General features: G+C 50.5%; 2 protein-coding genes across 2 annotated transcripts; both read left to right on the top strand.

Moving 5' to 3' along the window:
• The first annotated feature begins 4543 nt into the window (after positions 1-4543).
• On the top strand, positions 4544-10543 carry Gdf2 (growth differentiation factor 2). The gene is given in 2 exon segments (NM_001106096.1): positions 4544-5003; positions 8076-10543. Coding segments are annotated over 2 exon segments (1293 nt in total). The 5' UTR covers positions 4544-4660; the 3' UTR covers positions 9026-10543.
• Positions 10544-16651: 6108 nt separating this feature from the next.
• Rbp3 (retinol binding protein 3) lies at positions 16652-25120 on the top strand. The gene is made up of 4 exons (NM_001191832.1): positions 16652-19771; positions 21080-21270; positions 23243-23385; positions 24798-25120. The coding sequence occupies exons 1-4, from the start codon at positions 16724-16726 to the stop codon at positions 25118-25120; spliced, it is 3705 nt and encodes a 1234-aa protein (NP_001178761.1). The 5' UTR covers positions 16652-16723.
• The last annotated feature ends 1498 nt before the right edge of the window (positions 25121-26618 follow it).

Here is a 26618-nt window from a genome sequence, read left to right on the forward strand (position 1 = left end):
GAGATTCCCTCTGCAATGGGAGGAGCTGGTGAAGCAGCCTCTTTTTCAAATGTAGCAATTCAGAACACATCGCTGAGGACACCTCTCTCTCCACTGCAGTTCTTGAGAAACAAACCATGACCGATTGTTCAGAAGAACAAAAATACACCCCCACTGAAGCTGCACAAAGTAGCCAGAGACAGGGAGAGCTGGGACAGAGAACCTGTTTCCAGGTGGCCTGTGATAAGCACTGAGCCACTGGCCTGACCTGTGACAGTACCCAGACAGCACACTGCTTAGAACTGTGGTTCTAAAAGTGTCATTCTCAAACCAGCCACACTAGCGCCTAAGAACTGGTTAGAAACACAGAGGCTCAGAATAGATCAGAAGGCTGTGTAATCCCAGCAGGTCATTCTGATGCCCATGTTCAAATTTGTACACTAAATATGCCTTTATTTGCTAGTGGTCGTGTGCTCTCTCTCTCTCTCTCTCTCTCTCTCTCTCTCTCTCTCTCTCTCTCTGTGTGTGTATGACTGTGTGTGTGAGTCTGTGTGTATATGTGAGTGCGTGTGTGTGTGTGTGTGTGTTATAGTGTTGCAAAGCATTTGCTCTGTTTGCTCTAAGCACAGAAGTTTTGATAAAAATGGAGAATTGTATGAGTATTTTACAAAATGAAACATGAAAAAAACAGTTGTCCCTCAGAATTAGTGGAAGATGGGTTCTCGGGTTCCCCCATATGCACTGAAATTTGAGGATGCTTAAATCGCTTTTATTAAATGGCCTGGAGAGACGACTCAGCAGACAAGAGCACTTGCTGCTCCTTCAGAAAGCTAAATTCAGTTCCTATCTCCCACGTCAGACAACTCACTATTGCCTCCAAGTCCAGTTCCATGGTATCTGGCACCTCTTCTGGCCTCTGGGAGCCTGCACTTACACGCCATACACACACACACACACACACACACACACACACACACACACACCCCTTTTTTAAAAAGCATAAAACAGCAACAAAGAAATGCAGAAATGAAAAAAATGCATGTTCCTCTGATCAAATCATTATATTATGTATATGAGTTAAAATGCTATGTTGCACCTTACAGATATGTGCAATTTCCATGTGTCCATTTGAAAGTCAAAATACATTTTAAAGTAAAATAAAATCACCTCAAGTTGTTGTGCTGTGCTGTTTAGGGGGGAACCTCTTGCGTGCACAATACAGATGCAGGGTTTTTTTCCAGTTGTTTTTAATCCCAGGGTGATAGCGTGTAAGGATGTGGAATCCATAGACAAGGGGGCACGGAGGCAACTGTAGAGTTTAGCATGTTATCTGACGCATTGCAAATTGTTAAATATTTGAATAAATAAATAGAATCACTCAACACCTTTTCATTCCCCTCATGCGGTCAGACTAGAGGAGGGAGCCTAGGATGGGCTTAGACTTGAGTGACAGTTCCAAGGGGATGGGGAACCAGCTCGAACAAGCATTAGCAGCTTGGGAGGAGAGCAGAAGCTGGAGAGACGCCATTGCCTGTGAAGCCCTGTGTTTCCGGGTGATGGTGAAGTAGAACAAACTAAGTCGGACTCTCATTTCAGCGCTGTGGCGCACAGCTCACTGTCAGAGCCTGACAACTGGCTTCCTCCCGGTCTCCCAACCAGGCCGCCTCTTACCCTCCTTCATGCGCCAACATCAAATGCCCACATGCGGGTGGCACGTGCGGTGTTCTCCTCCATCCAAGTCCAGCTCTTCTTCTTATGTGAGCTCCTCCCTCCTCTGAAGACGCGTCCTCATGCCCTCCCACCTCTACCTGACTCTGTGAGTCTCCATCTCAGCAGCAACTCTCGCTACAGGAGCAACGTTGGGCATAGGTGTCGGGTGGCTCTCGTGGTGTTTTATGAATATTGAATACGTGCAGAGGTGTTTCCTGGAATCCCTCAGACCAGAGGCCTGATTTCACCAAGATCGCCCTTGAGCTCTGTAAAAGCAGAGCCAAATCTGAAGCATCTCAAAGCCTGGATATTGGTCTCATGAACGACTTTCCAAGATGTCTTCCTTCTAGGGAGTGTATACGTTCAAGGACATAGCCCAGTGGCAAGCTACCCAACTACTATCTCCAGACCAACACAGTTTCAGCTGAGTGACCTCAGGGACAATGCATATCTAAGTAGCGTTCGGGAACCTTTTGGTTCTTGGGAGTGTGGAATGTTGTTACCTTTTGGTTTCAAGGAAAAAGATATCTTTCTCCTTGGCCTTGCTTTGCATGGATGTGTTCAGTGTTATGGAGACAACTCTACCACACACAGAGAAGGGGCCACTGGCTGGGAAAATCACAGATAGTGCTGACCATGAGGCTCTTGGCTCAGTCAGTTCTCGGCATCAAACCCGAAGTTTCCTGTGGCCTTCATAAGACAGCAGTGAACCCATCATGATTTGTACGGCCCTTGTGCTCGAACTCTTGAGTGTGGAGGGGTCCTGTTGATTCCTAGAGGCTATGACACATCAAGAAGCGACAGACCTCGTTCTCCAGCTCCTCCTGGCCCACTGGCTCTGCAGCTTCAGCGCCATCTCCTGGGCTCGGTGTGCACTGCAGTCGTCTTTCTCAGCCCTTAGGCTTCTTATGTGGACTAGGTGCCCAGCATACTTCCTCTTTCAGTCCAATAGGCATCTCCTCGGCTGTACCCTTCCTTTCTCCCCTCATTGTGTCTCTGAAAGGGTGGGTACAAGTTCTCCCTGGCAGTTCCTGGTTTCACCCTCCCACTCTGAGACCTCTGACCACACCTTGCCGTAGTCCATCCTGCAATGTCTTGAACTTTCTTGGCCCTCTATTCCCTCTCCTCAGGAGCCCTGACAAGCACAGAATATCACACTCCATCTTCCTCGGAGTAGGCTGCCACAATCCCAAACATTTTTAACTGTCTTCTTTCTTCACTTTGACTAACACTACTTGTGATGGAAATAGATGGGGGCCAAGCACAGGGACACGGCTTTTAAACGTTGTCTTTGGACTAACTCAAGCAGCCTTCACAGGCTAGAAGCCATCTCTGGGCATGAGATCAGTCTCAGAGCTGCCCAACTGCTCCTGTGAGTCCTAACCTCTCTGTGGGTCTCCTGACTGAGAACTCTGGTCCAGATGGCCTCCCTGCTGACATGAATCAAGTCATCCTCTGAATACCACACATACACACACACACACACACACACACACACACACACAAAACACACTTACAGACATACATACATTCTCTCACACACACACTCACACACACACTCACACACACACTCACACACACATACACATATGCACACACACACACTCACATACACACACTCACACACACATACACACACACATACACACGTACACATACGCACACATACACACTCACACACACATACACACACATACACATACGCACACACACTCACACACATACACACATACACACTCACACACATACACACACATATACACACACTCACACACACATACACATACACACATACACATACTCACACACACTCACACACACACATACACACACATACACATACACACACACACACTCACACACATACACATACGCGCACACACACTCACATTCACACACACATACACACATACACACTCACACACATACACATATACACACACTCACATACACACACATACACATACTCACACACACTCACACACACTCACACACATACTCACACACACACTCACACACACACTCACACACACATACACACTTCTACACTTGTATACTTGCATGCACCAGCACCATACAGAGCAGGGTCAGGGATGGAGCTCAGAGCCTCAGATACATGTGTTTGTGGGACTAATGAGCAGCCAGCTTCCTCCCCCAGCACAGTCAGAGCCAGCACTGGAGGGTGGCTTGAACATGACCACCCACTGTCAGGAGCTGGAAGTGGCCTACATGTAGGCAAACGCATCTTCTAAAAGGAAGCTCAAAGGGCCCAGGCCACAGCGTGGAGGAACAGTGGGAACAGGAGCTATCATCTGTTTTGCCTGTCCACAGAATGCCCTGGGCCCGTCCACACTCCATTCTCAATACTCAGGAGCTCTTCCCTCAGAGGGCAGCGCCCAGATACACTGCCGGGTCCCGTAAGGATACCGTAAGGACCAGACTTCGCCTACCCCTGATGCAATCTCCCACACCTCCCCACCTTCCTGACCCCCACAGCTCGTGTCATCTTCTGGGTACTTGGTGAGCTTTCTATATTTAGGGAACTTCCCAGCCTCATTTTCTGAATTCTTTGTTTCTGTGGTCCAGCAGAGAAGGTCTGTGTACCCTGCCTGGAGTTTTCTGAACCAAGCCAGCAAGGAAATGGACAAAGATCCTAATTAGGGTGGATGACCCTCCGGAGAAATGTCGATCCTTTACAGTAGTCAGGATCCTTCCCACCAGCCCCTGGTGCTTGTCAGATGTTTATACAGCCTTCATTAAAGAGAGCTGCCTTAGATAAGAGGTCTGAGCATAGCATCCACACCCAGATAAGTAGAGTGGGAGATTGTCGGGCTGTTGGGGAGAACTGAGCCAGCCAGGCTCCCTGCTGAGCAGTCAACAGGACAATGTGGGCCTGTTCCTCCTGGGCTCCCCATTGCACCTAGTGATACAACACAACGGCCTGCAGGGCAGTCCCCCTTTAGGGCCCAAGATGTCCCCTGGGGCCTTCCGGGTGGTCCTGCTCACGCTGCTCCTGCTGGTCTGTCCCACGCAGCAGAAGCCGCTGCAGAGCTGGGGGCAGGCATCCCCTGGGGGAAATGCCCGCAGCTCCCTGGGATTGTCTGGAAGCAGAGAGGAGGGCGTCTTTGACCTGAAGATGTTTCTGGAGAACATGAAAGTGGACTTCCTGCGCAGCCTTAACCTGAGTGGCATTCCCTCTCAGGACAAAACCAGAGCGGAGCCACCCCAGTACATGATCGACTTGTACAACAGATACACTACGGACAAGTCGTCCACGCCTGCCTCCAACATCGTGCGGAGCTTCAGCGTGGAAGGTACAGTGCTTTCCCCGGACTTCCATGGGGTGGGACATAGTGCGCCCTGCCCCCCACAGTGCAGTGGCTCTGCCGGGTGGGATGGCCACTGACCACAAGCGGATCTTCAGGTTTCTATTGAAGTGACCCTTGGTGAAATAGGGAGAAAATACGAGTTTCCTGTTCATCATTCGCGTGTGGCTAATGGCTTCCCCACAAGGCAGTGCGAATCATGGGTCCTGTCCATCAACACTAAAGGGTCCGGTGCACAGCCTGGCTCCTCCCCAGAATCATATCCACGGTTAACCCCGTATCCAGTATACCAGGTTTCTGCGTCCCTCTGTCCACTTCCTCACCTTCTTTTTCTTTCCCTGATTTTTGCTTCAGTCTCCTTCGATCTCCTTCTGTCCTCCCCCACTTCCCCTCCCTCCTCTCTCACGCCTCCTCTTCCCTCTCCTCCCTTTTCTTTCCACTTGACTTCTCTTCCTCTTCCCTTCCTATCTTCCTCTCTCCCTTCCCATCTTCTTCTGACTTAGAAATAGATCCTTCATTTAGCCTTCAATAAACTTGTATTTTTTTTCAGCTTTAAAGGAAAGGGTTCTCTCTTATAAAGTGCACTTTAGACCCAGATTTTAAAAAGTTAATAGAGTAGGACTAGAAGAGGCCCTCATTATGTCCAGGGTGTAATCTTCCTCAGGGCAGTAGGCAGTGTGTCGGTCCAATACGTTTTCCCTGCCAAGTGTCCATGATTTAGGAAGATTAGAAGGCAAACACGGAGGCGAGGTCTATAACTGGCAAGTCACAGAACAACAGAATCTGGGTAGAATGAGTTACTGAACAGAGAGCTAGGGTCACCAAGGCTGAGGAACCCAGGTCAGGCACCCACTGCGAGGTCACGTTGCCGTCCCTACATCCTGCATAAAACCAGCTCCAGTCGCCCCTTCTTCTGTTTGGCATCTTGCTCTGAAGGACCCGGAGCCCAGGTCCTTTCTCTCTTTCTTGTCCAGAGATTTGCAAATGCCCAAGGGTCCCAGTTCAGGGCCACAGCCAGGCCCGGCCAGATCTGTCCAACTTTTCTGGCTGCTCAACAGGAAGTTTCAGAGGAACATGAAACTTCCTGTTTAATGGCTTCGTTAAAAGCATATAGTTTAAGCCACTACCTAAAGACTATACATGGACTGACCCTGGACTCTGACCTCATAGGTAGCAATGAATATCCTAGTAAGAGCACCAGTGGAAGGGGAAGCCCTGGGTCCTGCTAAGACTGAACCCCCAGTGAACTAGACTGTTGGGGGGAGGGCGGCAATGGGGGGAGGGTGGGGAGGGGAACACCCATAAAGAAGGGGAGGGGGAGGGATTAGGGGGCTGTTTGCCCGGAAACCAGGAAAGGGAATAACATTCGAAATGTATATAAGAAATACTCAAGTTAATAAAAAAAAAAAAGCATATAGTTTATAGGTCACCAGGCCCCTGGGTTTGTCTAGGATCTCTACCTAGGGTAAAGGCTGGTTGTTTTTTTTTTTTGTTTGTTTGTTTTGTTTTGTTTTGTTTTTGTTTTGTAATTGGGGACCTAAGTCGTCATATCCCACAGGCCAGAATGTGAGCCCAGCCAGAGATCCCAACCCCCTCCACGTATGTCATTGACGCAATTAACTCCGTGTACTCAGTAGCAGCAACATCAACACCGTTCACGTGTGACCTAGGAAACACTCGCCTAATGCCCGTGGGTGTGTGGTTTCTGGTGTCTGGCAGTGAGTGGTTCCACAGCCACTGTGGAGGTAGCCAGAGTGAGGGCGCCATGCTTTGTCACATGCACTGGGCTTGCACGGGGTTGGAGGGGACAGAAGTGTCATCTAAGCATCAGCTGCTGGCTTGTGAGTGGCCTGCGAGCTTCATGAGCCACCTTGATAAACTGGTGAGAAGGGCCCTGTGGTGCAAGAGAGGAAACGGAGGCAACAAAAGGCTAAAAATTTCCCAAGGATACAAGTCCCCAGTGAGGGACCATCAGGTTGACCCCTCTATTCTCCAGACCAGTCGCTAGATCTCAGTAGCATGGGTCTCTGCTTATCTTTCCCCATGCAATAGACCCATCTGAGAGAGCCTAGGCCTATTTCTGAGGTTCTACTGTGTCTATTAAATGTACATCTAGAAACAAACAGCTCATAATTTCGAAGTCACTTTTGTCACGGGTATATTTTTTTAAACTTCCCATTTTCTTTACTCTCGGTTAAGCTCTGGCTGAGCCTGATTTACACACTTTGCATCAGCACGGGCGTGCGTGCACACAGAAGGAACACGGTGTGCAGGGCTTAGAACTACCTGTACCTCCGGGCATCCAGTGGTTGTATCAGAACACGTCTCCTATGGATAATGCACTGACTGAGAGTGGGCACCGACCCACAAATGGCAATGCTTGTGGTCAAGCTGCAGGCCAGGAGAAGTGAGAAGCAATTATGAGGCTGGGAGAAAACCCCCATCTTTCTGCCTAACGTGACAATGCTGTTGGCATGAAGATACATTTTTGTCTTAAAAATAAAAGCACTTTCGCTTTCGATGGTAGCTATCAACACCATTCCAACGACTTAGATACTCTAATGCTGCATGCAATGTTTCACTTTATCTAAATATTTTTTATTTTGATTTTTAATTAAATATTTGACCTTGGTGGTCCCCAGCCAGCACTGCAGAATCTTTACTCTAATCCTGACAGTGTATTTTCTGGCTTGCCTTAGGTACGGATGCCAATTAGCTGTGTGCGCTCTGACAGTCCCAGAGCTATGCATCCAATGCTGTGGATAACGATCTCCACATGTGTAACGTTGGGATGATATCTAGATGCTCCCAGACTCAGGGTGTAAGGCCAGGCTCAGTAAATGGTAGATACAGTTAACACTGGCTGAAGGTACCTGCCTCTGCTTTTCCTGGGACAATCCTAAGAGAACCCTCTACTATGGTTCTAAATGACACAAAGTGGATCAATAGTGACAAAATCTATCATCTTAGATGTCCCTTGTAGCGAACCATGAAGTTTGGCTTTGGTATCATAAAAATGGACACCAGGCAGACGACCCTCCCCATGTGCTTGCATTTCAGATGCTATATCGACAGCTGCCACAGAGGACTTCCCCTTCCAGAAACACATCCTGATCTTCAACATCTCCATCCCTAGGCACGAGCAGATCACCAGGGCTGAGCTCCGTCTCTATGTCTCCTGTCAAAATCACGTGGACTCCACTCACGGGCTGGAAGGAAACATGGTCGTTTACGATGTTCTGGATGTTGATGAGACTTGGGACAGTGCCTCGGGGACCAAGACCTTCTTGGTATCCCAGGACATTCAGGATGAGGGCTGGGAGACCCTGGAAGTGTCGAGTGCCGTGAAGCGTTGGGTCAGGGCAGACTCCACGACCAACAAAAACAAGCTGGAGGTGACGGTGCAGAGACATAGGGAGGGCTGTAGCACACTGGACATCAGTGTCCCTCCGGGCTCCCAAAACCTGCCCTTCTTTGTCGTCTTCTCCAATGACCGCAGCAATGGGACCAAGGAGACCAGACTGGAGCTGAAGGAGATGATTGGCCACGAGCAGGAGACCGTGCTTGTGAAGACATCCAAAAATGCCTACCAGGAGGCTGGGGAGAGCCGTGAGGAGGAGGAGCGTATAGATGGGTACACAGCTGTGGGACCGCTTTTAGCTAGAAGGAAGAGGAGCACTGGTGCAGCCAGCAGCCACTGCCAGAAGACTTCTCTCAGGGTGAACTTTGAGGACATCGGCTGGGACAGCTGGATCATCGCACCCAAGGAATATGATGCCTACGAGTGTAAAGGAGGCTGCTTCTTCCCGCTGGCTGATGACGTGACACCCACCAAACACGCCATCGTGCAGACCCTGGTGCATCTCAAGTTCCCCACGAAGGTGGGCAAAGCCTGCTGCGTCCCCACCAAACTGAGTCCTATCTCCATCCTCTACAAGGATGACATGGGCGTGCCAACCCTCAAGTACCACTACGAGGGGATGAGTGTGGCCGAGTGTGGGTGCAGGTAGTCCCTGCGGCCACCCAGGGTGAGGGTACAGAACAGGGAAGAGGTCCTGATAAGGTCCTGCATCCTCCTGGGCACGACATGCCTATGTGGATCTGAAGCCATCCTAGAGAAGAAAAGGGACCAGTTGCCATTCTGTGCCCAGTGGGTTCCTCTGCTGAAGTGACAATGACTGGGGTATATGGGTCTGTGGGCAGAGCAGAAGACTTTGGAAGGTTTGGTAGGTAGAAAGTAGATGACGAGAAGGGAACTGGCAGAAGATGATCTGGGGATAGCAGAAAACCAGACAGAAACTAGCAGAAGATACAGGTGATGTGCAGAGAGTCAAGGGAGTCACAGGGTCCAGGAAGCTGAGACTCATTCCAGCAATCTCTGGGGTGAAGGAAAGGGGGACTCCAGTTGTCGTTTCACCCCACTGAGATGTGTGTCGTGACCTCTGACTGTCAATTATAGAAACCAAAATTCAGCAAGCCAATGGCTGTGACTCAGAGGTAGGATTGGACTCCGAGTCTGTGGGTTCCCAAAGTCCGAGACCTTCCCAAGTGCCACCTGCTATTTAGCAGATCAGTGTGTGTTGATGGAATCATTAGATATTGAAGGCCTAGCATGAGGCCAGGCAGGGCTAAGCCAGGTCCACATCCACCACTATGCATAGGCTGCTTGCTGTGCTCCAACACGATCTCCTTGCTCCATGCCTGTGCTCACTCTGTGGCCACGTGATTTCTGATAAAACCCCTCCCTTGAAGAAATATCCCCAAGCAGAAATAGTCCCCCCAAACAACCACAGAACAGAGAGAGGCAGTTCAGGACCTCAGCCCTCTGACGCTCACTGTGACCCGAGACACTTTGACCCCGGTGCAGTCCTCAAAAGTTCCAAGAGTCATATAAGGTCAGTTGCAATCCTTTATTAACAATTCTGTGGCCATCTGGGAGGAACTGCTTATGGCTTGGGCCTCTGACCGTCTCCTGCCTAAGGACCCCATGGAGGACAAGGCCGGGACTCAAGTCTGTCAGGATCAAATGTGCCTCTGGTTAACTATGGAACTTAACTATTTTCCTTCCCTGGTGACCTGCACTCCAGAGATTAGAAGTTCAGCCTTACCTGTGAGAGCTCCTGACATCTAAAGAGAGCTCTGATTCCTCGTTTTCCTCACGGACTGCCATTGAGTCTGCCTGCAGCAGCCAGCTTCCTTGAGGAACGTGTCTTCTGGCATTCAGGGCCCAGAGGACCTCAAAAGATCTGAACTATTCTCACTGGGTGATGCTCCAACATAATTTTTTAAATGACCTACATTGAATGTTTACATGGAATCAGGGAGGAATAACACAAAACACAATGGAGCATTGGTGTTTAATCTGTAGAGCTGGGGAAAAGGTCAAGCCCTAATATATGCCTGGCAGTGCAGTGCTGTTCACAGATGGTGGTGGGTGCTGATGCCGTCTTCAGGTCCCAGTGATGTTTCTGTGTGTGTGAGAGAGAGAGAGGGAGAGTTTTACTTAGAAATAAAGTCCGATGCCTGGAATGAGTCTTTCCTGAATGTAAGGTCAGAACTGAAAACTCTCCAGTTTCTCAGGACGGCCAACCTGCTCTAATTAGCCCTTGGCGATGTGCCAATACCTTCCCCAGGGTAGGGGAGCCAGAGGGGAAGGCACAAAACTTCCACAGGGTAAAGGTGTGTGGCATCTGCACATTGGTGTCAGTGAACACATTTGTATACACACACACAAACACACATGCACACACACATATACACACACGTGCACACACATACACACATACACACACACATACACACACATATACACACATGTGCACACACACATACACACACATGCACACACACATACACACACATACTCACATGCACACACATATACACACACATACACACATACACACACATGCACACACACATACACACACATACACACACATGCACACACACATACACACACACATGCACACACACATACACACACAAATACACACACATGCACGCACGCATGCACACACACATGCTCACACGCACACACACATACACACATGCACACACACACATGCACACACACATGTGCACACACATATACACACATATACACACATACACACACATACACACACATACACACACGTACACACATGTGCACACACATGCACACACACACATATACACACACATACACACACATATACACACATGTGCACACACATGCACACACATATACACATATACACACACATACACATACATACACACATACACACATATACACACACATACATACACACATATACACACACATACACACATATACACACATATACACACACATACACACATACACACACATATACACACATATACACACACACATATATACACACATACACACACATATACACACATACACACACACATGCATACACACATGCACATGCAAGTGCTCTCATGTACTGCCATGAACAACTATGTGCACAGAAGTTTACTGGAAGTTAGCTGCCCTGCTTAATTCTCCCCTCCCCCCACATACACACTTCAGAGCAGAATGTCTCTAGAGAGGGCAGATAACCTTAGGTTTTCTCCACCCAGCATGCAAGGGTGTCTCTGCCAGTGTCTGTCCACCAGTGTCACACTTAGAAACCCATCTCTCCAGCCAAGCCCTACCCACAAGTTCATCCCTGCTCTCCATCCCCACACCCATGTTCTGTTTTACCCCCACTCCCAGATTCTAGCTGCACAGCTGCCATCTCCTGTGAGGGAGGCCTCCAAACTCTAGTGCCACCCACTCTGGCCTCCTGGAACTTCTAGCTCTGGGGATCATCTCTCACCCAAGGACTCCACAGAGGACTAGGCTTGGGTTAGAGTCTCTTACAGAAAACCATGAATTTTTACTTCAGTGTCACTTAATAAATGGACATGAGGCAGATGCCCCCATGCATGTGCTTATATTCTCGGTCCCATCTCATCAGCTGACACAGAGGACTTCCCCTTCTGAGACACATCCTGCGCTTCAGCGTCTCCATCCCTAGGCACACGACATCCCTGTTACACGGTTGTCAGGTCCAGCATGGAAAGTTGGCACCCTCCTGACTTGTGCCGCTCATGATGATGAGCCTTCCAGAGATGAGACCATAAGCCACTTGCTTTGGTCACTTCTGGAGGGTCAATCTGCCCTGTGACTCAGAACAAACTGGTGTGGTACAGTACACAAGGACAAAACACACAAGGGGTCTCTGGTTTTCATGGCACTGGGTTATGTCCACATAGCGTTTATCAAAATTTGCTAACCCATGACTATGCATTGAAATGTGATACAGCAGTCCTCAGGCTACCTACATGGCTGATGGACCCACCTGCAATGCTATGTTAGACACAACTCCTAGAGCACCTTCTGTTTATGGTAGAATTAACTGCAATGTGCATGGAGAGGCTGAAGCCATAGGAGAGCTCTGTCCTCGGCTGCTCAGTGAGAAGCTGCCCTCTGCCTCCTTCATGACCTTTTCTCTGTGCAAGCAGCAAGGGGAGAGAGCTGAAGAAAGAGGAGTAAAATGTGCTGGACGCTTTAAGAGAGGGACAGATCTCTGGGAGTTGTCTCAGGTCTCATGAACCTAGGGAGACAGAATTCAAGTTCTAATGCAGAATGCATGACCCTGTTGTCTCTGCCCACAGGGTTTCTGCACTCTGCAATCTGTGAGCCATGCTTCAAAGGCCAGCCAGTTGTATCCACAGGGTGACTCCGTGGAAAAAGCTAGGGTGCACTCCACTGTCTGCCGCGCACTGTCCCTTTCACCTTCCACAAGGATAGCAAGGAGACGGTGGCCATCTCTGAGACAGACACCCCGGTGGTTTGCACTGGGTCAGACAGCACCCTGTTTAGACCCCCTTTCTCTATTCATAGCAGTCTGTGCTCTATAAGTGATCACCGCTCAGACAGCTCTCTGCTCACCACTACTGTTCACCAGGGAATGGGCTCCTTCCACTAGTGCACATCCTAGCTCATCCAGAAACCGAAAAAACAAAAACATTTCTGACTTGGAGCACTGTCAGTCTCTCTACAAGTGTCTGACCTGATGGTTCCTTTAGTACTGATGTCCTAACACAGCAACATCTTTTTGTTCCCTTTTTTTTTTTGGATTTTTTAAATTTACAATTCAAATGTTATCCCCTTTCCCGGTTTCCCATCCTTAAACCCCCCTATCCCACCCCCTCACCCTTCTTCTATGAGGGTGTTCCCCCACCCAACCACCCACCCCTTCATTCCTCCCCACCCTGACATTCCCCTACAATAGGGGGTGGGGGTGTCCAGCCTTGGCAGGACCAAGGGCTTCTCCTCACACAGGAAAGGAACATCTTAATAAGGGTGGTAGATGGGGGCTGTAGAAACCCCTTTGCTATAGCTGATATGTTGTACGCAGGAGCTAGCATGGCTGTCCTCTGAGAGGCTCCACCCAGACAAATGCAGACAGATGCAGAGACTCACAGTCAAACACTGGACAGAGGTCAGGGTCTCTTACGGAAGAGTTGAGAGAAGGATTGAAGGTCCTGAAGGGGATAGGAACTCCACAGAAGACCAACAGAGTCAACTAACCTGGACCCTTGGGGCTCTCAGAGACTGAGCCACCAGCCAGAGAGCACACGCAGGCTGGACCCAGGTCCTTGGCACATGTGTAGCAGACGGCAGCACGGTCTCCATATGGGTCCCAGACAACTGGAGCAGAGGCTTTCCGTAAAGCTGCAGTCTGACTGTGGTACCTGTTCCCCAGCAGGCTACCTTGTTTGGCCTCAGTGAGAGAGGATGCACCTACTTTGGCAGAAACTTGTGTGGGGGGGGTGAGATACACAGGGGGAGCCCCACCCTCTCAGAAGAGAAGGGAGGGGAAGGTTCTCTCTGAGAGGGAGCTGCGATAGTGGCAACATTTGATGATTAATTCATTTAAAAGATGCTGAAGCCAGCCCAAGAAACACCAGGCTCATATGTAGCAGAGGAGGAGGTAAAACCTGAGGACCCTGAAGCAGCAGTGAAGAACAGACATGGGAAGGGCTGCTATTTTGCTTCACTGTTTCCCAAAATACTGACCAAAAGCAACTTGGGAAGAGGCTTCTTATCTTAAATTTCCAAGTAACTCATCTTCAAAGGGAGGGTTTGGGGAGTGACTTTGAAAAGTGAGTTTTATCTCTCGCTTCTATGGCTCCCTCTCCCTCTCTCTCTCCTCCCTCCTTCTCCCCTTCTCCCACCTCTCTCTTCTCCCCACTCCCTCTCTCATCCAGCCCACCTCTCTCTCCCCCTCCTCCCCCCACCACCACTATGGGATGGGCAGCCTTGCTCCAGCACATTCTGACCCAGGCCTAAAAGCAACGGCGCCAGGCGAGTTCTCTGTAGCCATGAACCATTACAAGACGTTCCTCCTTTAGCTTGTTTATGACAGGCATTTTGACACAGAAATATGGAACTGACAAGAAGGACACAACATCAAAATATGGACAGATGGTGTACAGACAAACGTATTGTCTACACCTAATCCAGATCCCATGTCACCCAATCAAGCCATCGTGTTCCTGTAGTTTTGCAGCCCATGCGGGACAGCTCTGTGCATTTTGTATGCATAAGGACCTTTTATCTCATACTCTTTTTTTAAACTTATTTATTTATTTTATATACATGAGTACACCGTCGCTGTCTTCAGACACACCAGAAGAATGCGTCGGATCCCATTACAGATGGTTGTGAGCCACCATGTGGTTGCTGGGAATTGAACTCAGGACCTCTGGAAGAGCAGTCAGTGCTCTTAACCTCTGAGCCATCTCTCCAGCCCTTATCTCATACTCTTGGAGGGTATCTTTGTAGTGCGTGTTGCCAAAAATACAAAACAAACAAACAAAAATTGAGCATCAAAACAGCGTGTTTCCTGGTAGTCTCCACCCTCTCCCTGGCCAGAGCTTGGCTTGGGCCTCCACAGTGACAGATACATGCTCACAGAGGAACTCTGACTGCATGCTCGGAGTTGGCTTTTCCCAGGTCGAGACTGAACAGGCTCAGAGAGGCCTTGTGTCCGTGGTGTGCTCCTTCTGACAGTGAGCCTGCCTTGTTTCCATTGGCTGCAAACAGCGGGGTGATGAGACCATATGTCACTCGGGTATTAAACAAATCCCAGTGAGCTAAAGATATGTTTGTTTTAGCTAATTGACCTCCTTGGCCTTCGTAAACTACTTGGTAAACATCTTCAGATAATGATTTCCAGAGCTTGACTTGCGTATTTCCAGCTCACAGAGTAAGCTCTCTCATCCCCACCCCGAAGACCACCTTCCCTGGCTGCCTGATGCAGCACTGTAGGACTCTTCCTGTTATCCACCGAGCCCAGCCATGTGTTCTGGATAGAACTCAAGAAGCCAGAAGGTGGGGACAGGAAGTGGCCCACCAACTGCTATTCTCTGTCTACACAACGCCCCCTACAGGCCGACCAAGGGATACGTGCTAAATGAGAGAAATGTGCCTACTAAAGGGCCCCCTGGACACAGCAGACGTTCTAAGTGCAGGCTCCATGGTGAGTGTTCTTTGATTCCCAGGTCAGACATGAGAAAAAGTCCGCATCACTTTCATGAGATTCAGTGCACCTGGAACCGGCTCCCAGGCACGATCCTGATGGCAGGAGAGTGACCGGAATTCTTTGTGCGACTTAGGACCACAGAGGACTGACTGCTCACTTCTCACTGCGAGCACTGGGCTGAAGCTGAGCCCCTAACTCATGGGGGTCTCCATTCACAAAGAGAACAAAACTCACTAAATCAGTTAACCTTATCTGATCCGAAATTATGGATCTCATGCCCCTCTCAGCTGTCACACCCTCTCCTGGTGTCCGGACTTTTCATTCATCATGTTGTAGAGTCCTGAGAGGACATCTATCATACCCAGAAGCATAATCAGGGTATAGGGACAAGTTTCAATCCCTGAAGCTGACAATGGTCCTAGACTCAGCCTTCGCAGTATCTGGGATGGTGGTGGCTTGCTTAGCCTCCTCTCACTATCTGTCCCAGGTCCCCATCTGAAACGGTGGGTTGAACTATCTACTGAACTCCCTGGCAATAAAATATATATGATACTCATTATAGAGCCCTCATCAGTAACTCCAAACCCTGCAACGCTTTGTGAAAGCATTGATATTTAATTTACCCAGTAACTCAGCCTACTGAACAAATCAGACTCTTTCTCAAGAATCAACAGTAGCAGGATCCGACCTCCAACTGCACCTGCCTAATTCCAGAGCCATGGCTTCCCACAGCAGTGGGAAAATAATATTTATTTATAGATAACAATTCTCATTTGCAAGGCTTTAGTAAAAAAAAATTTGAGCATAGAAAGCACATCACAGGGACCAGCCTGTGGCAGGAGCTTGAACTAAACACAATTATTTGTGTAATTCTATGCAGACACATCTCGGCAAGATGAGATGTGATGTTCCTTCCGGGTCAAACTACCCTGGCCTCTTCTTCTGAGTCTCCTGGTTCATGCATGCGCTTGAATTAGACAGGATTAAAGGCTTACCAGAGCTGGAAGCCTCACGTCTAACTCCCACGTTGAGCCCCAGACCTTCTGTCTGCCTGCTAAGAAGGGCAACAGAGAAAGGCAGCTGCAGGAGCAGGGCCACAGTCTTGTACACAGTCAAGGGAGCTCTGACCCAGCAGCTGGGGCTCCAGGGATCCCAATGATGAGAGAATGGGTCCTGGTTTTGTCCACACTGCTATGTGTTCTGGCTGGTCCCACGCACCTCTTCCAGCCAAGCCTGGTACTGGATATGGCCAAGGTCCTCCTGGATAACTACTGCTTCCCCGAGAACCTGATGGGAATGCAAGCGGCGATTGAGCAGGCTATGAAGAGTCATGAGATTCTGGGCATCTCGGACCCTCAGACGCTGGCCCATGTGCTGACAGTTGGAGTCCAGAGCTCTTTGAATGACCCACGTCTCTTCATCTCCTATGAGCCCAGTACCCTCGAGGCCCCCCAGCAAGCACCAGCACTCACCGACCTCACCCGAGAAGAGCTGCTGGCCCAGATACAGAGGAACATCCGCCATGAGGTTCTTGAGGATAACGTGGGCTACCTACGAGTGGATGATCTCCCTGGACAGGAGGTACTGAGTGAGCTGGGGGAGTTCCTAGTGAGCCATGTGTGGAAGCAGCTCACGGGCACCTCCTCCTTGGTGCTAGATCTCCGTCACTGTGCTGGTGGTCATGTCTCTGGGATCCCTTATGTCATCTCCTACTTGCACCCTGGGAACACAGTCTTGCACGTGGATACCATCTACGATCGGCCCTCCAACACCACCACAGAGATCTGGACCTTGCCTAAGGTCCTGGGGGAGAGATACAGTGCAGACAAGGATGTGGTGGTCCTCACCAGTGGACACACTGGGGGAGTAGCCGAGGACATCGCTTACATCCTCAAGCAGATGCGCAGGGCCATCGTGGTGGGTGAGCGGACGGAAGGTGGCGCCCTGGACCTCCAGAAGCTGAGAATAGGTCAGTCTGACTTCTTCCTTACAGTGCCTGTGTCCAGGTCCCTGGGGCCCCTAGGTGGAGGCGGCCAAACATGGGAAGGCAGCGGGGTGCTGCCCTGTGTGGGGATACCTGCAGAGCAAGCCCTAGAAAAGGCCCTGGCCATCCTCACCCTGCGACGTGCCCTGCCAGGCGTTGTCCTCCGACTCCAGGAAGCCCTACAGGACTATTACACATTAGTGGACCGAGTGCCGGGCCTGCTGCACCACCTGGCCAGCATGGACTACTCGGCCGTGGTCTCCGAAGAGGACCTGGTGACAAAGCTCAATGCTGGTTTGCAGGCTGTGTCGGAGGATCCCAGGCTCCTGGTGAGAGCCACCGGACCCAGAGAAACCCCCTCAAGACCTGAGACTGGCCCTAACGAGCCACCAGCAGTCACCCCTGAGGTGCCTAAGGAAGAAGATGCCCGGAGGGCCCTAGTGGATTCCGTGTTTCAGGTGTCCGTGCTGCCGGGCAATGTGGGCTACCTGCGCTTTGACAGATTTGCAGATGCCTCTGTGCTGAAGACACTGGGCCCTTATGTGCTGCGGCAGGTGTGGGAGCCCCTGCAGGACACAGAGCACCTCATCATGGACCTGCGTCACAACCCTGGGGGTCCGTCCTCTGCCGTGCCTCTGGTTCTGTCCTACTTTCAGGGTCCGGAGGCTGGGCCCGTACGGCTCTTCACCACCTATGACCGTCGCACCAACATCACCCAGGAGCATTTCAGCCACAAGGAGCTGCTAGGCCAACGATACGGCAACCGGCGTGGGGTGTACCTGCTTACTAGCCACAGGACTGCCACGGCTGCGGAAGAGTTTGCCTTCCTCATGCAGTCGCTGAGCTGGGCCACGCTGGTAGGGGAAATCACCGCGGGCAGCCTGCTCCACACCTGCACGGTGCCACTGCTGGACTCGCCGGAGGGTGGCCTGACGCTCACGGTACCCGTGCTAACTTTTATCGACAACCACGGTGAGGCCTGGCTAGGGGGTGGGGTGGTGCCTGACGCCATCGTGCTGGCTGAGGAAGCCTTAGAGAGAGCTCAGGAGGTGCTGGATTTCCATCGCAGTCTGGGTGCCTTGGTAGAGGGCACCGGTCGCCTGCTGGAGGCTCACTATGCCCGGCCGGAGATCGCAGAGCAGGCCAGAGATCTCCTGCAGTCTAAGCTGGCCCAAGGAGCCTACCGCACGGCTGTGGACTTGGAGTCGCTGGCCTCACAGCTCACTGCTGACCTTCAGGAGGTGTCTGAGGACCACCGTCTGTTGGTGTTCCACAGCCCCGGTGAGCTGGTGGCGGAGGAGGTCCCCCTGCCGCCCCCTGCCATCCCGTCCCCAGAGGAACTCTCCTATCTCATAGAGGCCCTGTTCAAAACAGACGTGCTGCCAGGCCATCTGGGCTACTTGCGTTTTGACGCCATGGCTGAGCTGGAGACAGTAAAGGCCATTGGGCCTCAGCTAGTGCGGCTGGTGTGGCAGAGGCTGGTGGACACGGCTGCACTGGTGGTTGACCTGCGCTACAATCCCGGCAGCTACTCCTCTGCCGTTCCGCTGCTCTGCTCCTACTTTTTTGAGGAAGAGCCCCGCCAGCACCTCTACTCCGTTTTTGACAGGGCGACATCGAGGGTCACAGAGATATGGACCCTGCCGCTGGTTGCCGGTCAACGCTACGGCTCCCATAAGGATCTCTACATCCTCATGAGCCATACCAGCGGCTCTGCAGCTGAGGCCTTTGCTCACACTATGCAGGATCTACAGCGGGCCACCGTCATAGGAGAGCCCACAGCTGGAGGGGCACTCTCCGTGGGCATCTACCAGGTGGACAATAGCCCCTTATATGCCTCCATGCCCACTCAGATGGCCCTGAGTGCCACCACTGGTGAGGCCTGGGACTTGGCTGGTGTGGAACCCGACATCACTGTGCCCATGAGCGAGGCCCTTTCCACAGCCCAGGACATAGTGGCCCTGCGTGCCAAGGTGCCCACAGTCCTGCAGACAGCCGGGAAACTAGTGGCCGATAACTATGCGTCCCCTGAACTGGGAGCCAAGATGGCTGCCAAGCTCAGCGGTCTGCAGAGCCGATATGCAAGGGTGACTTCAGAAGGGGCCTTGGCAGAGATGCTGGGGGCGGACCTGCAAATGCTCTCTGGGGACCCACACCTGAAGACGGCACACATCCCAGAAGATGCCAAAGACAGAATTCCTGGAATTGTGCCCATGCAGGTAAGGTACAAGAGAGACTTAGCCTGACCCAATCCCGTGAGCGAGTTGTCCAGACGTTGGCGTGTGCGTGTGGATATGTGTACGATGCGAGGCTTACTTCTGGGCTTATCTTTCACTAGTCCTGCCGTTTCTTCACTTTCACCTCACTGTCTCTCCACCCTCTGGCCCCATGGTCCCTGAGCAGTTCTACAGAATACTCAACAGATCTAATGTGAATCATGCCATGGGAGGCCTTTCATCTCAGCCAGACAGAAGGCAAGAATTTTCATGAGTCTCCACTATCAATACTGGAGAAGGGAGTCTCAAGTGTTCTGAGGCTCCAACATGAGATTTTCCTTCCCTGAAAATAGGAGGCTTACATTACCTGGGTCTGCTGTGCCCTCAGAAGCAAAGTCTGGAGACTGGCCCCAGGTCCTGGAGTGGCTGGGGGCTAAGGCACAGCCCAAAGGCTTCCGTTTGGAGCCATCTTCATTCCAAACGGAATGAAGTGCATCCTGACTGAGTTGAGGTTGTGAGTGTGTGTCTGATCTGGGGCTCAGCTTGATAGGAAATTTGGAGCAAAGTGGCTGCAGTCAGAACACTTGAAAGCCAGCACCACTGGGGCAGCGACAGACGCATTAAGCTGTGTGGCTGCTGGGAGGGGGTAGGAAGGGAAGGGATCTGGCCAAGGGAAAAGGGAACAGGATTCATGGAGGCCCACTCTACCTAAGCTGCCTTAGGGAGAGAAGTAGAGTCCTATGAGGGAAGTTGTACATTCCAGGACCCCAATCCCCAACTTTCTCATGTATATTTTTTCCAGAATAGCGAGGGCCATGGAGTGAATGAGTGGATTGAGTTTGGCATGGCTTTCTCATCTGGCTTTCCCTGTTCTTGTCTGTGAGGCCTCGGACAAGTTAGCCGCTTTGTCTGTGCTTCCGGAAAGATGAGAATAACACTGTCTTCTATGCAGAGTGGCTGTCAGTGTGATGGGGGGCTGCAGAGTGCTTATCCCAGGGCCAGGCCCCTCCCTATCCCAGCAGAGGACAAGCTCGGTCCAGGGACACCGAGAAGTGTCCAGTGAGGTTGGAAGCATCAGAAAGGCGCCATACCTGGGCTTCCAGACACCAAATGAGGGGTGGACAGACCTGAACATTTGCTGCAAGGATGTCTCTGGTCGGCTGACTCACACACAACACGTGGTTCCCACCGCAGCCCATCACACACATGCTGCCCTCACAGACACCACTAACTCCTTCCATATCCTTACTGGCCTGTGATACCATACCCACCCCACTCCCAGGCACTGCCTGACTCTTCCCTCTCTTCCAGATTCCCTCCCCAGAAGTCTTTGAGGACCTGATCAAATTTTCCTTCCACACAAATGTATTTGAGGACAACATTGGCTACCTGAGGTTCGACATGTTTGGGGATTGTGAGCTACTTATCCAGGTCTCAGAGCTGCTGGTAGAACACATCTGGAAGAAGATCGTGCACACTGATGCCCTCATCATCGACATGAGGTCAGTGGGCTAGACCATCAACATGAGGTCAGTGGGCTGGACCATCATTCCAAGTTGAGTTGCTGATGCCCTGATCGTCGACATGAGGACAGTGGGCTGGACAGTGGGTTGAGTTGTAGCACTGGCTGAGTGAGGACAGTTGGAGCTGTAGACCAAAACAGAGGGAAAGACCCCAAGAAGCAATCAAGGAGCTGAAGGGAACCAGGCAACCTACCTGCCAGTTAGCCCAGAGGTTCAAATCCTATTGGATGGTGGGACCTCAGCCCTTTTAAAGCTCCCCTGATGATCCCAATGTGTGTTTGAGGTGAAGAGTTATCCCACATCTGTTGTCTGACAAAACAAAAGAAATCAAAGAGAAGGGGGGCAGGGACAGAAAAGATAAGCCTGCTGATCCTTGGCCCCACGCCAGCCCTACGGCAGTAGCTCCAAGGGAGATCGTACAATCTATAATCCTGGTGGCCAGCCCTCTGCTCTGGTTGTTCTTCTGCAAAATCATACTCCCAAGACAGTCATTCTCTGGGCATCACAAAGCCAGGGGCCCAGGAAAGGAACAGACGCCATCGTAACAAGAAAGCTTTGCATAACAAAATGATTATTGGATATCTTTGTCGATTTACCTCCCTCTGCTAAAAAAAAACAAACAAACAAACAAACAAACACTTTATATGTGGTGAGTTTCCGTCACAGACCCCCTTCGCCACCCCCACTCCCCCACGCAGAAGAGTCCTCAGGCAGTGGCCAGACTCAGGCCTCCCTTCAACCCCATGTCTATTGGTCAAGCACCATCCATGAGTATGAGAAAGGTCAGGCTGTTTCTCTCCTGTGGGAACCTTTTCCACGTCTTTGCTGCAAGAGAAAGGCTCAAGTATCAGCCCATCTACGAACCCAGACCTGCTGTAATTATAGCTCTTGCATGACTCTTAACAGTCACTAGGTGGCGCCAAACCGTGGTGAGGCGGGCATCCCTCTCTGGAAGATTATTTTCCAGATTTTATGTTTGCTCAAAAGCCTGAGCGGATCACTTTATTCCTTTGGCACCTTAACAAACACCAGAGACACCACCGGACCAAGTATCCTTTTTATTGAATTGTCATTTACATATTTTAAAGGGAGCCCCAGTTACGGGCACACCTGGCTTAGACTCTTCTGTCCCTGGGGTTGGGGTGTCAGAGGAAGAGGTCAAGGGCCCGGATGGCTCATGGCCATGAGCTGTAAGAATCTCTTGATACTTTCCATGCCAGATAGAGAGGCAAGGGCAATACAAGGTTGAATGTAGGCTTTCTCCTTCCCAATGTACCGCCACAATCTTTAGTTCACTACCACACCAAGAGCCACTGGTAGCTTGTGTTACTACACTTCATGGATTCTGTATTCCAGTCATAGGAAGTATGAACACAAAGGGACAGTCCATGGCTGATACATGGGAAAGCAACACCAGCAAATTCCCACTTACAGGACTCGAGGGAGCCTTTAATGCAAGAGTATCTGGGTATTACTATATACGTATATAGTATATCAGGTTCAGTATTTTTGTTTTCTTCTCTTTTAAGTTTTTCATTCTTTTGTTGTTGTTGCTGTTGTTGTTGTTGTTGCTGTTGTTGTTGTTTTGAAATAGAGTCTCACTGTGTAGCCCTAAATGCCCTGGAGCTTACTATGTAGACATGCTAGCCTTGAACTCTCAAAAACTCATCAACCTCTGCCTCTTAACCACTGGGATTAAAGGTGCTAGCCGCCACACCCAGCCAGTATTTTCTGAAAGCATTTGACCCACTGACCCATTTAGTCTCAAGAGGCTAGGACTCTGTGGAATCTTCTGGATCATGTCTCCTGTGGAGTTGGGAAGGGTGTGCAGCGCTGAGGTACCCTGAAATTAGAACCCTTCCTCACAGGACAAAGAGTCAAGCTCCAGGGGGGTGGGCACATTGAGTGCCTCTCAGACCACCCTCAGAGTCATTGTCTCTGCCTCCCTTAGATTTAACATCGGCGGCCCCACCTCCTCCATCTCAGCCCTGTGCTCCTACTTCTTTGACGAGGCACCTCCCGTTCTGCTGGACAAGATCTACAACCGGCCCAACGACTCGATCAGCGAACTTTGGACACACTCGCAGCTCACAGGTACATGAAGCCTTCTTCTCCCTGTTCTAGTTCCCAAAACCTTTGGAGAGAATCAGAGAAAACCAGCTTGAGAGTATATAAAAATAACAACAGCAGGGCATACGGTCCCTGTTCTGGTCCACTGGACACAGGACTGGGACAACCGTTAATATCTGAAAGTGCAGGTCTAGAGTAGAAAGTGGGAGTTGGATGTCTAGACGGTCTTGTCTGCCGTCACTCAGCTAATAACTGAAAGATCCAAGATTTAAAGGTTACTTTGCCTGATCCCTCCATGCCCCCCTCACATCTTGACCATATAGCTAGCAGCCTATAGAACAAATATAGATCCAGAATGCCCCCTCACCTTGCCAGTCAAATGGGCGCTTTTAGAGCTCATCTTGTTTGAACTCAGCAGCAACTTACCACAATTGCCTGAAGAAATGTCCAGATGCTAACAGGCCTTCCTTTATTGCCTGGACTGGAAGCGCGGAGGCAACCTGAGCTCCATAGAGCCCTGACTCTCAAAGCCTAATTTCTTGGTGAATGGCCTCCCTTCCTCTGCCCAGCACCCAGAACCAAGGACTCTGGGGGAGCTTGTGTTCCCATGTACAGGAAGCCATTGGAAAGGCCAACAGGGTTCCTCTGACCAGAGAGGCATCTGGCCACTTTATTTCTACACTTCCTCATTATGTAAGCATTTTGTCACCATGGCTTCCGGGATTTATCCAATAACACTGAAAATTGTAAAAGGAAAAAAACTCAGAATGAGCAGAATCAGGTGAATTCTAAATTTAAACAGATATTTAAAACCAGAAGGTTGGAAGAGCCTCCGAGTTAAAGATTCTATAGCTTTGATTGGCATCAGTCAGCCACTAAGACCTTAAATGTGAATTGTCCTTATTGAGCTGTGTAACCACTGTAAACTCCACACCAGGTTTAGAAAACCTACTGGGGAAATGAAAGGCAGAAAGGGGAGGATGGGAGGCAGAAGCAGGTAGATGGACCTCGTGTTTCAGCGTAGTAATTTCATTCTAAGTAAATGTTTGACTTATTACTTAATCAAAGCATGATTAAAGTTGATTCCACCTGTTTTCTTTTAAACTTGTCAATGTAGCTACTCAGAACTTGCAAAAGACAACAAAGCCATAAAGCAGTAATAAATGTTCCTCTGGGAGCCCAAAGCAGAAAGGCTCTCAGGTGAGAATTGGAGCTACGGTTATTCAGACCGAGTTGCATGCCCAGTCCTCAGGAAAAGCCAAGCTTCCTTTCATTTGACCACACCACAGCTCATGGCAGCGCTTGGCCGTATGAACGGGGGTCTCCGTTTCACAGAGGCTGACTGAAGCAAACCTGTGGCCTTCCTCGTAGCATCTGGAGAGTGTAGGTGGGAGGGTATTCATTTGGCCCCATGCTGAATGGCCTCTGTCCTCCAGGTGAACGATATGGCTCCAAGAAGAGTGTAGCCATCCTGACCAGCGGTGTGACAGCCGGCGCCGCCGAGGAATTTACTTACATCATGAAGAGGCTGGGCCGGGCCCTGGTCGTTGGTGAAGTGACAAGTGGAGGCTGCCAGCCACCACAGACCTACCACGTGGACGACACGCATCTCTATATCACCATCCCCACAGCTCGCTCTGTGGGCGCCACGGACGGCAGTTCCTGGGAAGGGGTGGGTGTGACACCTAATGTAGTTGTCTCTTCAGAATTGGCTCTTACCAGAGCCAAGGAGATACTCCAGCGGGCCCTGAGGGCGTAAGGCAGAGCCCGAGGGCTCTGAGAAGGATCCTCATGGCCAGAGCTGTGGTGGAAGGCTCTCTGGGCCACTACTGGGGCTCCAGCATGGGATCCTGCCTGAGACCCCAGGCAGCCAGCCGGCTGGAGGCGCTGAACTCAGGCATTGGGCATTGTCCGGGGCTCCTCTGCCTGTGCCCACTACCAGCCTCCCTCTCTGAGAAGTGGGAGCTCAGTCATCTCAAAGGTAGCCCCCATAGTGGTTGTTCTGGGGAGACTGAAGTCCATCTCTCTCTTATCCACACTTCCTAGCTGCCTGCCTCCTGTCCCCATACTGTCTCCAAGATCAATTCTGTCAGGAGAGGGAATTGAACCACAGCTGTAAAGGCACATGTGGCAGTCTGCTCTTTCTAGTAGCGGTCTTTTCAGAAATCAAAAGAAAGAAGTGCTTAATGCTTGTAGCACTTCCCAATGTTACAGTTCCTCTTTACCTCAGGACAGGGTTATCTGTAAGGTCACCCCTAGTAGACAATATTACTAAGTCAAGATGCATGTAATACCCAAAACAAACCCATGTGTGTAATCCCCGAACCGCCCATCAATCCCTCTGTTTAATGAATCTGACTTTCTATATCCCCAATCCTTGTGAATATTCCGGGTAACAATGGTGGTGAGTAGCCTGCCCCCGTGTGGTCTTTCAAATGTAGTATGTAGTTTGGGGTGACAGAACCTATGTGTGTTTCTGGTACTCAGTGGGGACCTGCAGCTCATAGCTTCTGAGGTTAGGAGCCCTTCCTTAGGCATCCCATCCTCCCCCACAACCCTGTGATCATTTCTCTCCTCTCCAAGCCTTGTCATCTGCTACGTGGCTTGGGTGTGTGGCCACCACGTGTGAATGGTGACTAAGAGGACTCAAGTCTACATTGCCCTCCGCCTGCAGCCCTCAGACACCTTATCTGAGGGAAAGAGTTCCAGGGCCCAGAGAGGACGGTGGGGGCAAGACCCCTGTCTGGTGCCCTGGAATTCATACAGCTTGTTCCCAACTACTCTGGAAACTAAAGATGATTTTTTAAAAAGAAGGACCATGCACCTGTATGGTCCAGCCTTGGCATCTGGAAAGGCTGTGGCTGCCCAGGGCCTGATAAAGCGGCAAAGCTCTCCAAAGATAACGCAGCCCCACACCCAAGACTCCCACGTACACCCGCCAGAACTCCAGGACGTCTACAGGGGCCCCCTTCAACTGACCCTATGTAGACTCTTTCCTGCCCAGGGCAAGATACCATTGCAGGACTTGACTCGAGAGTTCAAGTAAGATCATAGGTGGGGGATTTGGTGATAATCTGTATGATATGGCCCTAATTTTCTCCTTATAAGGTATGTGTGACTTCTCTACAGGGCTTAAGCATTTAGATTCTAGGAATCTCCTCCCCTTCCCCTTCTCCTCTCCTTCCCACCTCCCTCCTCCCCTCTCCTCTCCTGCTTCTTTCTTCTGTGTGTGTGTGTGTGTGTGTGTGTGTGTGTGT

The sequence above is a fragment of the Rattus norvegicus genome, chromosome 16, assembly GCF_036323735.1.
Source record: "Rattus norvegicus strain BN/NHsdMcwi chromosome 16, GRCr8, whole genome shotgun sequence".
Taxonomy (NCBI): Eukaryota; Metazoa; Chordata; class Mammalia; order Rodentia; family Muridae; genus Rattus; species Rattus norvegicus.

What these genes read in the sequence shown, in the direction of transcription:
- Rbp3 (NM_001191832.1), top strand. Translation starts at nt 16,724, where the DNA reads ATGATGAGAGAATGGGTCCTGGTTTTGTCCACACTGCTATGTGTTCTG. An exon ending in GCCCTCATCATCGACATGAG is followed by an intron (nt 21,271 to 23,242) that starts GTCAGTGGGCTA and finishes TGCCTCCCTTAG; the next exon opens with ATTTAACATCGGCGGCCCCA. An exon ending in GACACACTCGCAGCTCACAG is followed by an intron (nt 23,386 to 24,797) that starts GTACATGAAGCC and finishes TCTGTCCTCCAG; the next exon opens with GTGAACGATATGGCTCCAAG.